Source organism: Saccopteryx leptura, chromosome 3 (genome assembly GCF_036850995.1).
Source record: "Saccopteryx leptura isolate mSacLep1 chromosome 3, mSacLep1_pri_phased_curated, whole genome shotgun sequence".
Taxonomy (NCBI): Eukaryota; Metazoa; Chordata; class Mammalia; order Chiroptera; family Emballonuridae; genus Saccopteryx; species Saccopteryx leptura.
The window spans coordinates 83,255,280-83,272,248 of NC_089505.1; the positions used below are offsets into that span (position 1 = coordinate 83,255,280).

General features: G+C 52.1%; 2 protein-coding genes across 2 annotated transcripts in view; both read right to left on the reverse strand.

The window, feature by feature from the left end:
- The window catches only part of ZNF329 (zinc finger protein 329), a 323,877-nt gene that overhangs the window by 165,566 nt on the left and 141,342 nt on the right, over positions 1 to 16,969 (reverse strand). The gene's annotated exons all lie outside the window — the stretch shown is intronic.
- On the reverse strand, positions 5,634 to 10,873 carry A1BG (alpha-1-B glycoprotein). The gene is made up of 8 exons (XM_066374675.1): positions 10,724 to 10,873; positions 10,613 to 10,648; positions 10,163 to 10,441; positions 8,455 to 8,727; positions 7,917 to 8,219; positions 7,205 to 7,501; positions 6,148 to 6,423; positions 5,634 to 5,791 (listed from the first exon to the last, which is right to left on the reverse strand). Exons 1-8 carry the CDS (start codon positions 10,755 to 10,757, stop codon positions 5,787 to 5,789), a joined length of 1,503 nt encoding a protein of 500 aa, XP_066230772.1. The 5' UTR covers positions 10,758 to 10,873; the 3' UTR covers positions 5,634 to 5,786.

A 16,969-nucleotide genomic window follows, 5' to 3' on the forward strand; every position in this document is an offset into this window, starting at 1 on the left:
CCTTTTTATGGCTGAATAATATTCCATGGTGTGGATAGATCACATTTTGTTTATTTGTTTATCTCTTCATCTATTGACAGACAGTAGGTTGTTTACACTTTAGCTACTGTGGGCAATGTTGCTATGAGGATTAGTATATAGGTTTCTGTCTGGCTGTGTATTTTCATTTTTCTTGACTATGCATGTAGGAGAGAATTGCTTGGTCATATGATGACTCTATGTTTAAAATTTTGAGGAACAGCCTGACCAGGTGGTGGCGCAGTGGATAGAGCGTCGGACTGGGATGCAGAGGACTCAGGTTCAAGACCCCCGAGGTCGCCAGCTTGAGCGCGGGCTCATCTGGTTTGAGCAAAAGCTCACCAGCTTGGGCCCTGGCCGGTTGGCTCAGTGGTAGAGCATCAGCCTGGTATGCAGAAGTCCCAGGTTCGATTCCCGGCCAGGGCATACAGGAGAAGCGTCCATCTGTTTCTCCACCCCTCCCCCTTTCCTTCCTCTCTGTCTCTCTCTTCCCCTCCCGCAGCCAAGGTTCCATTGGAGCAAAGATGGCCCCGGGCGCTGGGGATGGCTCCTTGGCTTCTGCCCCAGGCGCTAGAGTGGCTCTGGTCGCGGGAAAGCGATGCCCCGGAGGGGCAGAGCATCGCCCCCTGGTGGGCAGAGCGTCGCCCCCTGGTGGGCGTGCCGGATGGAACCCGGTCGGGCGCATGCGGGAGTCTGTCTGACTGTCTCTCCCCATTTCTAGCTTCAGAAAAGAAGAAAAGGAAAAAAAAAAAAAAAAAAAAAAAAAGCTCACCAGCTTGGAACCAAGGTCACTGGCTCCAGCAAGGAGTTACTCAGTATGCTGAAGGCCCGCGGTCAAGGCACATGTGAGAAAGCAATCAATGAACAACTAAGGTGTTGCAACGCACAACGAAAAACTAATGATTGATGCTTCTCATCTCTCTCCATTCCTGTCTGTCCCTATCTATATCCTTCTCTCTGGCTCACTGTCTCTGTAATAAAATAAATTAATTAATTAAATTAAAATTTTTTTGAGGAACTGCTAGGCTATTTTCCAAAGCAGCTGCACCATTTTGTATTCCCACCAGCAATATAGGAGGGTTCCAGATTCACACTGTCACCAAGTCTTGTTATTGCCTGCCTTTTTTTTTTTTTTTTTTTTTTTGCTAGAGAGAGAGAGGGACAGACAGGAAAGGAGAGAGGTGAGAATCATAGTTGCAGCACTTAGTTGTTCATTGATTGCTTTCTCATATGTGCCTTGACTGGGGTGCTCCAGCCGAGCCAGTGACCCCTTGCTCAAGCCAGCAACCTTTGGGCTCAAGCCAGTGACCTCAAGGCTTCAAACCTGGGTCCCCAGTGTCCTAGGCCAATGCTCTATCCACTGTGCTGCCACCTGGTCAGGCTAGTGTGCCTTTTTTATTTTAGCCATTCTAATGGAAGTGAAGTCATATCTTATTGTGGTTTTGATTTTAATTTTTAAAATTCAGTTTATTGAAATTTAAAAAGAAGAAGAAAAAAAAGCCTGACCTGTGATGGCACAGTGAATAGAGCATTTACCTGGAATGCTGAGGTCACTGGTTTGAAACCCAGGCACATACGAAAAGCAACTACAAGTTGATCCCCCCCCACCTTTTTCTCTCTAAAATCAATAAATAAAATCTTTAAATAAATAAACTAAAAAGAAAAATTCACCTGTCTTTTCCTCCCATCCCCCACCCGTGGGGGTTCTTTAGAAGAGACACACCTAAAACAAGGACGTGGAAGAACCGAAAGTAAAGGAATACAAAAGGATATACAAGTCAGGGCCCTGGCCGGTTGGCGCAGTGGTAGAGCGTCGGCCTGGTGTGCAGAAGTCCCGGGTTCGATTCCCAGCCAGGGCACACAGGAGAAGCGCCCATCTGCTTTTCTATCCCTCCCTCTCTCCTTCCTCTCTGTCTCTCTCTTCCCCTCCCGCAGCCAAGGCTCCATTGGAGCAAAGTTGACCCAGGCGCTGAGGATGGCTCTGTGGCCTCTGCCTCAGGCGCTAGAATGGCTCTGGTTGCAGCAGTGTGATGCCCCAGATGGGCAGAGCATCACCCCCTGGTGGGCGTGCCGGATGGATCCCAGTCAGGCACATGCAGGAGTCTGTCTGACTGCCTCCCCGTTTCCAACTTCAGAAAAATAAAAAAAAACAAAACAAAAAAAACAAGTCAGGTATGAAGCTGAAGAAAGCCTGTGGAGCAGTATTAATTTCAGACATTAACAGGGCATGTGTTTAAACTTGTGGAATTGTACACACACAAACTATTTGGATATGGAGCTCTTGATTATGATCATAGTTATGCTTATCAAACTCCAGCAGACACTCGAAAGAGATGTATTTTACTTTATGTAAATAAACCTTAATAAAGTTGGTACTGAGAGAATAGCGTGTGGCCCTGGCCAGGTAGCTCAGTTGTTTAAAGCATCATTCCAAAACACCAAGGTTGCAGATTCAATCCCAAAACACCAAGGTTGCAGGTCAGGGTACATGTGAGAGAAGACCAATAGATGCACAACTAAATGGAACAGCAAATGAATGCTTCTTTCTGTGTGTCTAAAATCAACCAATAAATTAGAAAATTTTTAGCCTGACCTGTGCTGGTGAGTGTCTAGCATGTTGACCAGGAAAGCTGAAGTCTCTGGTTCAAAGCCCTGGGCTTGCCTGGTCAATGCACATATGACAGGCAACCAATGAACTACTGAAGTGAAGCAACTATAAGTTGATGCTTCTTGCTCCATCCCCTCCTCTCTAAAATCAACAAATAAAATATTAATAAAAAAAAAGCCCTGGCCAGTTTGCTCAGTGGTAGAGTGTCAGCCCAGTGTGTGCATGTCCTTGGTTTGATTCCCAGTCAGAGCACACAGAAGCACCCATCTGCTTCTTCATCCCTCCCCCGTTCATATCTCTCTCTCTCTCTCTCTCTCTCTTTCTCTCTCTCTCTTCCCCTCCCACAGCCATTGGTTCAAGCCAGTGAGCCTGGGGGTGCTACGAATGGTTCAGTGGCTTCCACCTCAAGTGCTAAAAAAATAGCTCAGTTGCTGAGAGATTTGCAGGAGTCTGTCTATCTGCCTCCCCTCCTCTGACTAAAAAGGAAAAAAAAAAAGGAACATCATCACAGAGCATTGTTGTGGACCGTTAATGGCAGGAAGCCATTATAGATTCAAGGCTTAGCAAAAGGCTAAGTTCTCCCCCCTCCATCTCCATATTTGGCTTTGATGCTGAGTATTTGCACCCACTCCACTTGCTTCCTTGGGTTGCTGGAAGCAATATACATGCCCTTCCTCTGACTCTTTGTTTTCAGATGTTTGTAAATTTAACTAATGTATCCTGGTTTTGCCTTGGGAGAGTTCCTGTCTTAGCCTTTGATGTGCAACTTTGTATCAGGGTCCTTGATTTGCATAGGTCTATATAATAAAGGGAACTGGGGCTATGAGGCACTCAGATACTGCCAGGCAGTTTGAGGAGTCTTCCCAGTCCCATCGGTTTTGTTCTGATAAAGTGTGTTTCCTCAATTCCGCACTGTTATTTGGAGCCGCGCTGGTCCGCAGCAGAGCATGAAAGTTGCCAGTTTGGCCCTGGCCGGTTGGCTCAGGGGTAGAGCATCGGCCTGGTGTGCAGAAGTCCCAGGTTCGATTCCCGGCCAGGGCACACAGGAGAAGCGCCCATCTGCTTGTCCACCCCTCCCCCTCTCCTTCCTCTCTGTCTCTCTCTTCCCGTCCTGCAGCCGAAGCTCCATTGGAGCAAAGATGGCCTGGGCGCTGGGGATGGCTCCTTGGCCTCTGCCCCAGGCGCTAGAGTGGCTCTGGTTGCAGCAGAGCAACGCCCCGGAGGGGCAGAGCATCGCCCCCTGGTGGGCAGAGCGTCACCCCCTGGTGGGCGTGCCGGGTGGATCCCGGTCGGGCGCATGCGGGAGTCTGTCTGACTGTCTCTCCCCGTTTCCAGCTTCAGAAAAATACAAAAAAAAAAAAAAAAAAAAAGTTGCCAGTTTGTATTCCCCCATCAGGACACATGAAGGAGCAGTTCAATGGTCCCGTCTCTCTTTCCCTGCCTCTCTCTCAAAAAAGTAAAGAGAGCCCTGGCCGGTAGGCTCAGTGGTAGAGCGTCGGCCTGGTGTGCAGGAGTCCCTGGTTCAATTCCCGGCCAGGGCACACAGGAGAAGCGCCCATCTGCTTCTCCACCCCTCCCCCTCTCCTTCCTCTCTGTCTCTCCCTTCCCCTCCTGCAGCCAAGGCTCCGCTGGAGCAGAGATGGCCCGGGCGCTGGGGATGGCTCCTTGGCCTCTGCCCCAGGCGCTGGAGTGGCTCTGGTCGCGGCAGAGCGACGCCCCAGAGGGGCAGAGCATCGCCCCCTGGTGGGCATGCCAGGTGGATCCCGGTTGGGTGCATGCGGGAGTCTGTCTGACTGCCTCCCTGTTTCCGGCTTCAGAAAAAAAAAAAAAATGTAAAAGAGAATAGTAATGACACAAGTAGACAGCAAGCAGAAAAAGACAATAGAAAGAATGAACAAAGCTAAGTTCGTTTTTTGTAAAGATGAATAAAATGGATAAACTCCCAGATAGACTGGCAGAGGAGGAGGAAGGGAACATAATATCAGGCATGAAAGAGGTTACATCTCTACAGACCCTACTCAAAGAATACAAGAATATTGGACCACATGGATGAAATAGGCCAATTCTTTGCAAACACAGTTTATCAAGTATTAGTTGATAATACAAATATATACACTCAACTGTATGCCAGTGTCTGGAGAGCCATACTCCAGGCAGGGGCTGGGCAAGGGTTCAGGAGGATGTTGGATGGGGCAGTGGGACAGATCGAGATCCCACTCGATCTGGAACAGTGAAGTAAAAAGAGTCCCACCCTTTCCACAGCTTCAAGCTCCCATGTGGGAGACCTGGCCTTGAGCACCATCCCCTGGTGGCTACTCAAATGAGAGGACAGAGCTACAAAATGGAGCTGCTCTGAACTACCTCCTGTGTGGGGACTGACTTGGTCAAGATGGGGTTGGGTGTGTGTCACCTCAAGCTACCAGCGCACATTGGCTGGGGCCCAGCAGTCTGGGGAGGAGGGCATTGTGGTGGAAGTACTGGGTCTTTTTTTTTTTGTATTTTTCTAAAGTGAGAAGCCGGTAGGCAGAGAGACAGACTCCTGTATGCACCCAACCAGGATCCACCCGGCATGCCCACCAGGGGGCGATGCTCTGCCCATCTGGGCCATTGTTCCACTGCAACCAGAGCCATTCTAGCACCTAAGACAGAGGCCATGGAGCCATCCTCACCCCCCAGGGCCAACTTTGCTCCAATGGAGCCTTGGTTGTGGGAGGGGAAGAGAGAGAAAGGATGGTGAGGTGGAAGGGTGGAGAAGCAGATGAGCACTTCTGTGTGCCCTGGCCAGGAATCGAACTCGGGACTTCCACACACTGGGCCAACACTCTATCACTGAGCCAATGAAATATCGGGTCTTCAAAGGTGGGCCCAGGAGCCAATCCTCTGCTCCTTTATCCTGAGGAACCAACCCGGAGCTCGTCCATGTTCGGGACACAGGATCCAGCCCACTTCCCTCAGCTCCAGGCACCCAGCCCCTGCAGCAGGGCTGCCACTACTAGCAAAAGATACATTTTAAAGTTTGTTGTCACATTTATTAATTCCTAAGAGAAATTAAGAAGAACCCTTCTAACCCCCAGGGGGAGTCCAGCCTTTAGTTGCAGCAAGAAGGATTTGAGCCAGACTGAACCAGGATACCCCTCAGCACTCTGGGTCTGCAGCTGGGTCAACCTAGATGGAATTGGACAAACGAGAAATGACAGCGAAGGGAGGCACCCTGTTTGCAAATCAAGGCAGACCTCGCTGAGGCAACCACAAGAGGGAAGCAGCTTAGTCGGCTGCCAGTCAAGACACCTCCACCCGTGCCCAGGCCTCCCTATGGTGCTGCAGCAGACCAAGCCGTTCTCTGCCCCAGGGCTTTTGAACGTGTTGTCTCCCTGCATGCAAATTCCCCACCAAGCCCAGCAGACACTAGGCACAGTAACCAATGTGCCGGGAACAGGCGTGGAGAAGGGCACTCCCAGCAGAGGGCACAGTCTGAGCAAAGGAGTGTGTGACCCAGCCCTCAGAACCTAGGGGAACTTCACCTGCCACCTGCAGCTCCACCGGGTCGCTGAGCTCAGACACAAAGGACATGGGCCACCTGGTGCGGTAGCGGCAGGTATAGTTGCTGGCATGCTGGGGTCCAACGTAGGTGAGCACAAGGTCCGTTGAAGGATGAACCTTAGTATCGACTACTTCACCTGCTCGCAGCAGCTCCAAGGTGAAGTAGGGCACGTGGCTTTCGCAGCGCAGAACAGCGTCGTGGCCGGGACTCACTGCCCCACTCCACAGGGGCCGGAGCTGCGGCCTGGGGAGGGGTCCTGGGTGGAGCACAGAGCCAGGCAAGTAAGTACCTCACTTCCCTGCAGCTGCCCCTACACCCCTTCCATACCCCCCACTAAGGCCCAGGCCTGCTGGCCTCTGGCCTTCACACCTGTCAAACTTTTCTTGACCTGAATGGAGACAGCTACCCTCACACCTTGAACACTGCCCTGTACCTGTTTACTGTAACCGTCTGTGACCCTGGGTCACCCCATTCCCCAGGACCTGTCAAGTCCCTTAGGCCTTGGGCCCTGATCTGTGATTTTTTGAGGTCCCCTCATGTGGCACTCAGAGCCCCAGATGAGGGGAAGGACGACATGATCAAGGGAAATGGTATTTTCTGCCGAGCGCCCAGCGCGCACGGCCCAGCCAAAGGTCGGGAGGCGGTCCCTGGGCACCAATGGCCACTGCCCGTGGGGACCTTGATGAGGAACTCAGAGGAACAAACAAGATCCCAGGGACAGCGAGGGTTTAGAGGATTACACATTAACCCTCCACCCCCGTGAGCAGGGGCCCAGGTAGGCGTGAAGCTAAGATTAAGACACCATGGGGAAACTGAGGTACCGGTGGGCGCAAAGCCATGAGGGATTTCAGCAGCTTACGCACCCACGTCCCAGGGAAATATCCTCAATGCGAGACATCCCCAGGACTGCGGACAACGACTAAGGTGTCGTCAATGTGGTCAGGAGGAAGGCCCAGAACACATGGCGTTGGCAACCAAGGAAAGGCGGGCACCTTCCTTGGTGCGCACCCGGGCGGGAGAAGGCCCTGCCTGCTTACCGTCCACGCGCAGCTCCAGGCGCGTGCTGGGCGCCGAGCCCGCGAAGGGCGCCGCGGTGTCCACGTAGACGCAGCTGTAGTTGGAGGAGTCCATCCGCGAGACGTCGCGCAGTTCGAATCGGGCCTCGGCGCCCGCGGGGCTCTGGAGACCGAGCACCTGGCGCCTCTCCGCTTCTTCGCGCACAAGGGCGATGCGCAGGCCGGTCCGGGGCGCGCGGCACCGTAGCTGCACCAGCGCGCCGGGCGCGGGGCGCAGGGTCGCCGGCTCCGCAGAGAGCTCCGGCGCGGGCAGCGTCTCTGAGGGGTGTGGGTGGCGGGAGGAGGTCGCGTTTTGTCATCGAGCTCGGGCCGTCCGCTCAGCCCTGCGGGGACCTTTCTCGGGTTGACGCTCCCTGTGTGCGTCCTGGACAGGTAGGTCCTGCGTCCCCCGGCCCTGCCACCCTCTCCAGGCAGGCCTCTGCGCCCGCCTGTAGCCGAGGGCTGGGTGTCCCCGGTACGGGCCTGTCTCTGCCCGGCCTGTGCCACCTTGGAGCGTGGATGCAATTATTCTTGCGGAGCCTCGAGGTTGCTGAGCTCATTGTCTCCTCAATTTGGGAAACCAAGGCTGGGAGCATTCGTCGGGACTGGGCCTAACCCAGAGCCCTGCATACAGTCCCAAGGGGACCTTCCCTGGGTGTCTCCCCTGCTCCTCAGGGTACAGCCCCAAGCTCACCATCGATCACCAGCAGCTCCACGGGTTCACTGTCCGCGGACCAGGGCATGTGCTCCCCAAGCGGGCGGTAGCGGCAGGTGTAGAGGCCGCTGTCCTTTGGGGCTAGCTCCTTCATTTCAAAGACGATTCTGTCCGGGTAGGTGCTCCACCTGGGTACTAGCAGCTCTTTGTTGCCGTGCCGCAGCTGGAATTCCATGCCGTCCAGGGGTGCCACGCAGCGGATGGAGGCTCGCCCGCCCAGGGGCAGGACCATGGCCATGTCTGACTCTCCTCTGTCACCTAGCTTTGGTGCTGGCAACACAGCTACAAGGCAGGGAGGGTAGCTGGGGTGGTGGAATTCCCGGACACCCTGTTCCCTGAGAAAGCCCAGCCTCCAGACCTCTGGCCTCCCCAGGGCACAGCAACATGGGCACAGCAGCCTTGTGCTCAGACCCTGTCCTGGGCAGGGGTATTCAGGGTTAGGGATCAAGGTGAAGGCAGTTCTGTCCTCCAGGAACTTCCTCCCCCAGGAAGCCCTCCAGACGGTCCATACACGCACCTGGTTCCTCAATGATCACGGTGGCACTGGGCTCCGAGGGGGTGCCTGTTGCATGGGTCCGGTAGCTACAAGTGTAGTTGCCTGCCTGGTGGACTGGGAAGGTGACCTCCACGTCGTTAGGGGCCTCAGCCACTTCCAGAAACTGGTCATCACCTTTCCGCCTCAGCAGGAAGGTCACACCCCGAAGTCCCCCTCTGCACAGCAGGACCGTGTTCAGGCCCTGCGCGATCCAGGACACTGGTTTGCTCGAGAGCTGGGGTGGGGGCAGGGTCTCTGCTGGTGGAGCAAGGTTGATAGTTGGCATGATTTAGGAGACAAGGTGGCCCAGCCGGACCTGGACCACCACACTCATGAAAATGTGAGGGGGCCCTAGCCAGAGAGCTCAGTGTCCTGATACACCAAGGTTACGATGTGTCCCTGGTCACATACAGGAATCAACCAATGAATGCATAAGTGGGACAACAAATCAAGGTGTGTGTGTGTGTGTGTGTGTGTGTGTGTGTGTGTAGTCAATAAATAAAAATTTTAAAAAGAGCCTGACCAGGCAGTGGCGCAGTGGATAGAGTGTCAGACTGGGATGCCTAGGACCCAGGTTCGAGACCCCGAGCTTGCCAGCTTGAGCGCGGGCTCATCTGGCTTGAGCAAAACGCTCACCAGCTTGGACCCAAGGTTGCTGGTTCGAGCAAGGGGTTACTCGGTCTGCTGAAGGCCCACGGTCAAGGCACATATGAGAAAGCAATCAATGAACAACTAAGATGTCAATTAGTTGAACAATCAATGAAAAACTGATGATTGATGCTTCTCATCTCTCTCCGTTCCTCTCTGTCTGTCCCTATCTCTCTCTCTGACTCTATCTCTGTCCTTATAATAAAAAAAAAAAAAAGAAAACCAAAAAAGAATTTTTTTAAAAGAGAAAGAGCCTGACCAGGTGCAGTAGATATAGCCTTGGACTGGGATGCAGAGGACCCAGGTTCAAAACCCCGAGGTCACCAGCTTGAGCCCAAGGTCAGTGGCTTGAAGCCCAAGGTCGCTGGCTTGAGCAAGGGGTCACTGGCTCTGCTCTGGCCTCCCAGTCAAGCCACATATGAGAAAGCAATCAATGAGAACTGAGGTGCCGCAACAAAGAATTGATGCTTCTAATGTCTCTCCCTTCCTGTCTGTCTGTCCCTATCTGTCCCTCTCTCTGTCTCTCTCTCTGTCTCTGTCACACAAAAAAAGAAAATGTGAGGTAGCCAGAGAGAAACAGGGACATAAAACATGTTCCGGTCCCTGTTGTGTGCCAGGCCTGCCCTGAACACTGTTTGGGAATTCAGGTTTTTTTGGTTTTATTTAAAATATTTTTCTTTATTGATTTCAGCGAAAGAGGAAGAAGGAGAGAGAGAGAGGCAGGAACATCAGTCCATTCCTGTATGTGCCCTGACACGGGAATCAAACTGGCAACCTCTGCGCTTCGGGTGGTGCTCTAACCCACCAAGCTATCCGGTCAGGGCGGGAACTCAGTTTTTTTTCCCCTCACAACCTCCTGGGGTCTGTACAAAAATTACTCCTTCATTTTACAGATGGAGAAACTGAGGCTTGGAGATGTCAGGTGACTTTTCCAAAGCTACCTAGCCACTTGGGGTGGGGGTGGAGGGCGGTGGAAGAGGACAAGGAGAGTGAGGAGTGGAGGCAGGAAGGCCTCTCCAGCACCCCCCTCATCTGGGCTCACCTGCCCCAGTCACCTCCACCAGGTTGCTCAGCTGGGTCCATGTGCTGCCCATGTTATAGCGGCAGCGGTAGAGGCCGCGGGTGTCCCCTGTCACTGCTCCCAGCAGGAACCGGTGCTCCGTGGTGGGTGCATCAAGGTTCACCTGTTTCCAGAGCACCCCATCCTTGAACAGGTGAAAATCCACGGTGGGCAGGGGGGCCCGGCATGTCAAGGTCAGGTTGGCCCAGGGTTCCAGCAGTGATTTGGCCTCTGCCCACAGGTCCGGCCGCGTCTCAAAATCTGTGCGGGGCTAGGGGTCAGCTTCAGGCACAAGGACACGGACACCTCATAGGTGTGCCCACCACCAGTCCCGGGCTCCACGGACACCACCAGAGCCCATGCGCATGCATTCACCTTCTCCAAGTCCCACGTGCACCCACCACCCCTAGACCAGCCATGTCCTTGACTCACATGTGGCTGCTTCTGCCACTGGGCTCAGGAAGAGACCTGAGGAAATACACTTGTGAGGCATCCCTTCCCACTCTACCACCCCCCAGAGAACCCAGGCCCAGGATTCCTCACCGCACAGCAGTAGGAAGGCCACCGGCAGGGACATGGTGGTAAGTCTCGCTCCAGCCTGGCGAGTGTCTGAGATAATAAAGCCCCAGTGAGGGCGGCAGGGGGCAGACAGGGACACTGACCTCTTACTTCTGTTTATCCTTCCCAGAAGGCAAGAGCGTGTGTGTGTGTGTGTGTGTGTGTGTGTGTGTGTGTGTGTGTGTGTGTGTGTGTTTGGGTTTCAGAGGGTGATGACAAGGGCAAACCCCAGTGGCTTCAGGATTCAGGAACCTCAGCAATAATGACAATGATGGTAAGTACGGCCTGACCTTTGGTGGCACAGGGAATAAATACATGCTGAGGTCGCCAGTTGGAAACCCCAGGCTTGCCCATCAAGGCACATAAGAGAAAGCCATCAATGAACAACCAAGGTGCCGCAACTATGAGTTGATGCTTCTCATCTCTCTTCCTTCCTGCTTGTCTGTCCCCGTTTGTCACTCTCTCACTTAAAAAATAAAAAAGAAAGAAAATGATGATTTAAATATTAATATTAAAATAATGAACAATAGCAAATAAAATCAATAGATTTATTTAAATTAATAATTTAAATAATTGAAAATAATTATGAAAATAAATAACATAATAAATAACATCAAATAAATTTAAACAACTTGACCAGGCGGTGGCGCAGTGGATAGAGCATCGGACTGGGATGCAGAGACCCAGGTTCGAGACCCTGAGCTCACCAGCTTGAGTGCGGGCTCATCTGGTTTGAGCAAAAGTTCACCAGCTTGGACCCAAGCTTGCTGGCTCAAGCAAGGGGTTACTCAGTCTACTGAAGGCTCACGGTCAAGGCACATATGAGAAAGCAATCAATGAACAACTAAGGTCTCGCAATGAAAAACTGATGATTGAGCCCTGGCCGGTTGGCTCAGTGGTAGAGCGTCGGCCTAGCGTGCGGAGGACCTGGGTTCGATTCCCGGCCAGGGCACACAGGAGAAGCGCCCATTTGCTTCTCCACCCCTCCGCCGCGCTTTCCTCTCTGTCTCTCTCTTCCCCTCCCGCAGCCAAGGCTCCATTGGAGCAAAGATGGCCCGGGCGCTGGGGATGGCTCTGTGGCCTCTGCCTCAGGCGCTAGAGTGGCTCTGGTTGCAACATGGCGACGCCCAGGATGGGCAGAGCATCGCCCCCTGGTGGGCAGAGCGTCGCCCCTGGTGGGCGTGCCGGGTGGATCCCGGTCGGGCGCATGCGGGAGTCTGTCTGACTGTCTCTCCCTGTTTCCAAACTTCACAAAAATGAAAAAAGAAAAAAAAAAACAAAAAAAAAAACTGATGATTGATGCTTCTCATCTTTCTCCGTTCCTGTCTGTCCCTGTCTATCCCTCTCTCTGACTCTCTTTGTCTCTGAAAAAAAAATTAAACACAAAATGAAAAATTAAATAGAATGATAAGAAATAACATTACTAATACTAGAAATAATACTAAATATTATGAATAAACATAATAAATAACAAATGAGCATCGGCCTGGTGTGCAGGAGTCCCGGGTTCGATTCCCGGCCAGGGCACACAGGGGAAGTGCCCATCTGCTTCTCCACCCCTCCCCCTCTCCTTCTTCTCTGTCTCTCTCTTCCCCTCCCACAGCCAAGGCTCCATTGGAGCAAGGTTGGCCTGGGCGCTGAGGATGGCTCTATGGCCTCTGCCTCAGGCGCTAGAATGGTAATGGTTGTGGTAGAGGAACGCCCCAGATGGGCAGAGCATCGCCCCCTGGTGGGCATGCCGGTTGGATCCCAGTTGGGCGCATGCAGGAGTCTGTCTGACTGCCTCCCCGTTTCCAACTTCAAAAAAAAAAATTGTTCTTGGCCCTGGCTGGATTGCTCAGTGGTAGAGTGTCGGCCCGGCATGTGGAAGTTCCAGGTTCGATTTCCGGCCAGGGCACACAGGAGAAGTGCCCATCTGCTTCTCTACCCTTCCCCCTCTCTCCTCTCCTTTTTCTCTGTCTCTCTCTTCCCCTCCCACAGCCGAGGCTCCATTGGAGCAAGGTTGGCCCGGGCTCTGAGGACGGCTCCCATGGGCTCTGCCTCAGGCACTAGAATTGCTCCGGTTGCAACGGAGCAACGCCCCAGATGGGCAGAGCATCGCCACCTAGTGGGCATGCCGGGTGGATTCCAGTCGGGTGCATGCAGGAGTCTGTCTCTCTGCCTTCCTGCTTCTCACTTCAGAAAAAAAAAATTGTTCTTCTTTTCCTTGTTTATTTGAAAGAGTGAATTATCTTATAGTTAAAAAAAAATCAAATGAATAATATAAATAATAAATATTAAAAATAAATGAAAATAGCCTGACCAGTGGTGGTACAGTGGATAGAGCATCAGCCTGGGATGCTAAGGTTCTGGGTTCAAAACCCTGAGGTCACCAGCTTGAGTGTGGGATCATAGCAATAGGATCATGGTTGCTGGCTTGAGCAAGGAGTCACTGGCTTGTCTTGAGCCCCCCAGTCAAGGCATGTATGAGAAGCAATCGATGAACAACTAAAATGACACAACTACGAGTTGATGCTTCTAATCTCTCTCCGCATCTCTCTCAAACAATAAAAATAAGTGAAAATAAATAATATATCTATCTAGCCCTGGCCGGTTGGCTCAATGGTAGAGCGTCGGCCTGGCATGCAGGAGTCCTGTGTTCAATTCTCGGCCAAGGCACACAGGAGAAGCGCCCATCTGCTTCTCCACCCCTCCACCCCTCCTTTCTCTCTGTCTCTCTCTTCCCCTCTCGCAGCCGAGGCTCCATTAGAACAAAGTTGGCCCGGGCACTGGGGATGGCTCTATGGCCTCTGCCTCAGGTGCTAGAATGGCTCTGGTCGCAACAGAGCGATGCCCCAGATGGGCAGAGCATCGCCCCCTGGTGGGTATACTGGGTGGATCCCGGTCAGGTGCATGCGGGAGTCTGTCTGACTGCCTCCCCGTTTCCAACATCAGAAAAATACACACACACACACACAAAATATATATATATATATATATATATATATATATATATATAAAATAATAAATGGGTATTAAAATTGATGGTTTGCTTATGAATAATTATGATCAAATAAGAAGTAATAAAATAAATTAAATAAATTAATGGGCATCACCTACTGTGGTGTTTGCTGTGTTCTACATGCACAGGCTGAGGCGTATGTAGTATCACCATCACGCCTGTGTTAGATGTGAAGAAAATGAGGCTAGATGGACACCTTCCTCTCTACGTGGTCTCTCATCTTCTCCCAAAAGCCAAACTGCACTGGGATCTTTTTCTTTAAAAAATTTTTTAATTATTCATTTTTATTTTATTATTATTTTTTTTTAATTTTTCTGAAGTGAGAAGCAGGGGAGGCAGAGAGACAGACTCCTGCATGTACCTGACTGGGATCCACCCAGCATGCCCTCCAGGGGGCGATGCTCTGCCCACCTGGGTCATTCTAGCGCCTGAGGCAGAGGCCGTGGAGCTATCCTCAGTGCCCGGGCCAACTTTGCTCCAATGGAGCCTTGGCTGTGGGAGGGGAAGAGAGAAAAAAGGAGAGGAAAGGGTAGAGAAGCAGATGGGCATTTCTCCTGTTTGCCCTGGCTGGGAATCAAACCCAGACTTCCACACGCTGGGCCTATGCTCTACCACTGAGCAAACCGGCCAAGGTCATAAATTTATTCATTTTAGAGATTAGAGAGAAAGGGGGAGGAGCAGGAGGCATCAACTTACATTTGTGCCTTGACCAGACAAGCCCGGGGTGGGATCCTTTTCTACAAGGGAACACTGAGCCTTGCTGTCCATAGGGTAGCTGAGATGACATGGGCAGGGGCCTGGGTCCACTGAGGAGCCCAGCTGTCCCCTCCTCATTATACCCCAGCACAGGTGGGATTCACCTGCATCTGGATTTCCCATAGGTGGCTGCCGGAGACCAGCGTGGCTTGTAATTCTGGGTCTTGAGGGAGAACAGTGTGGAATTAAGAAAACAGACTCATTGAGAAAAAAGGATGGGAATCGGGAGGCCTCTTCAATACTGATGGCAATATCCAAGCGCCCCATAGCCCCAGTTTGCTTTATGCAAATAAGGAAATCCTTGATACAAAGTTACACATCTGAGGCAAAAACAGGAACTCTCCCAAGGCATAAGCAGGAATCCCCCCACCACACATAAGGGAAATCAACCAACATCTGAACAAACAGAGTAAAAGGAAGGGCATGGAAATTGCTTCCTGCAACTTAAGCAAGCAAGTGAAGTGGGTGCAAATACTCAGCATCATAGCCAATGTGGAGGTGGAGGGGGGAGAACTTAGCCTTTTGCTAAGCCTTTTTGCCACTTGGAGTCTACAACAGGTGGCATCACACAGCTTCCTGGAGGCCAATCCTAGCTCTTCCCAGAGCTGTAGTTCCTTCTCCATCACTGGTTAATTTTGCACCGTGTGACCCACTGTGGGTTTATAATCAAATTTGCACACATGATACTCAGTTCAGACCTGTCCTTCTGGCGCTGGCCCTGGGCCAGTGCTCAGGTTGTGAACATTTGTTTGAGCTGCCCTGGTCACTCATGTGGCTGTAGCCCCTGCTAAGAGGCCAGACCTCCTTCCCCTCTCCCCATGGCCTCCCTGTCTCCCTACAGCACAGCTTGATGGGATAGAACGGGAGGGGTGAGCACACGGTCTCCTCACTCTGGACCTCTGAGGAAGTACTTTCATCCCACCCCTGAAGTTCTGGTCCCCACCCTGGGTGTCCAGGCTCCAGGTCTCCAGCCGATTCCAGGCCCGTGGAAACCTCTCAGCTCTCACCTCCCACCTGACTTGCCTTCCTCATTGTCCGTTCATTCCATGAGCGTTTACTAACCACCTCCTGTGTGTATGACACAAAGACAGTGGAACAGTGTGGACCTGGGTCCTGCCCACAGGGAGCCCAGGGGAAATAGAGAAGGCAGAAGTTTGGCTCTGGAAGGTACATAAATCCCGAGGACATGGGAATCAGAGAGCATCACGAGGCCAGGAGATTGAGCCCTAACAACAATTGTTGGAGGAGCATTCCAGGCAGAGGGAAGAGTCAATGCAAAGGCTCTGAGGGAGGACTGTAGGAAAATGGCCGGGAATTAGACTGTGGTCCTGAGACAAGTCTTTTGTGCAGACTTCAGCACGCCAAGTCCTGCAGGGGCTAGAACACTGCCCCTGCAAGCACTAAGATTGTTTAAAGGAAGCAGCTGATCCCTAGAGCCTTTTCCTGCACCCTTTTCTGCACCTAAGTCCATTCTAGGTTAATTTGCTTGATGAGCAAAGACACGAATAAATACGATGAGGCTGCAGAGATCTGGATTCTCAGTCCTAGAGGCTGGGAGTACCCTGGACCCATCTTTTCTCTATGCTGTGTCTTGTGTGTGTTTTTTCTTAGGTCTTGCAGCGCCTTCCTTTCGTGCATGCCCACTGCCGGGTTGGTCTCAGCAGAGGATGAGCAATGAGGTAGCCAGATGGTAGGGATGAGGGGTAGAGAGGGGTGGTGGGACAGCTCAGAGCTGCTCTGGATACCAGTCATGCTTTGGCTCCTGCTGAGAGGAACAAGGTTAGATTCCCAACAATGTTGGGCTTCCTTTTTTTATTTATTTTTTATTTTTATTAAAATTTTAAATGTATTGGTCAAGGCACATATGGGAGTTGATGCTTCCAGCTCCTCCCCCTTCTCTCTCTCTGTCTCTCTCTCTCCTCTCTCTCTCTCTCCTCTCTAAAAAATGAATAAATAAAAATAAAAATTTAAATGTATTATGTCACCATGGATTTGAGTGTCCCACTCAATATAACACCCTCAGCCCCCAACTATGTGCCCCCCATTACACCACCTTTGCCCCCCTCCCCGACTGTCTGGCTTCCTTTCCACATTTGCTGAGCACCTAGAAGGCTGCAGGTTCACAGGGAGGGCTGCGGAGGTCTCGGGCATTCCTTGCAGAAGGAACCACTGAGATGCCAAGGCCTGAAGCACCCAGACGAGGACTGGTGGCCGCACCAGAAGAACAGACTAGAGACCACCAAACACTGGCTGAGCCTTAGTCTGTGGACTCTGAGGCCAGCCCAGCGAGCAGGGGCATGGTAGCTCACAGGTCTTCAGAGTTGAGGCCGGCAGCTAAGAACACTCCTAACATCAGCCTTGCTGCACCCTCCTGTTGGCCCCAGGATTCTGGTGTCACCCACCTCTTCCTGTTGGCTCTCCCAGCCCTGTGGGTGGTAGCAGCTTCCTGAAAGTATTGATCTCTGTTTCTGCAA

Excerpts from the sequence above, each read along its gene's own strand:
- A1BG (XM_066374675.1), bottom strand. The coding sequence starts at position 10,757 with ATGTCCCTGCCGGTGGCCTTCCTACTGCTGTGCG. Across the intron at positions 10,649-10,723 it reads GGCCTTCCTACTGCTGTGCG|GTCTCTTCCTGAGCCCAGTG; the intron begins GTGAGGAATCCT and ends GTATTTCCTCAG. Across the intron at positions 10,442-10,612 it reads AGTGGCAGAAGCAGCCACAT|ATTTTGAGACGCGGCCGGAC; the intron begins GTGAGTCAAGGA and ends AGCCCCGCACAG.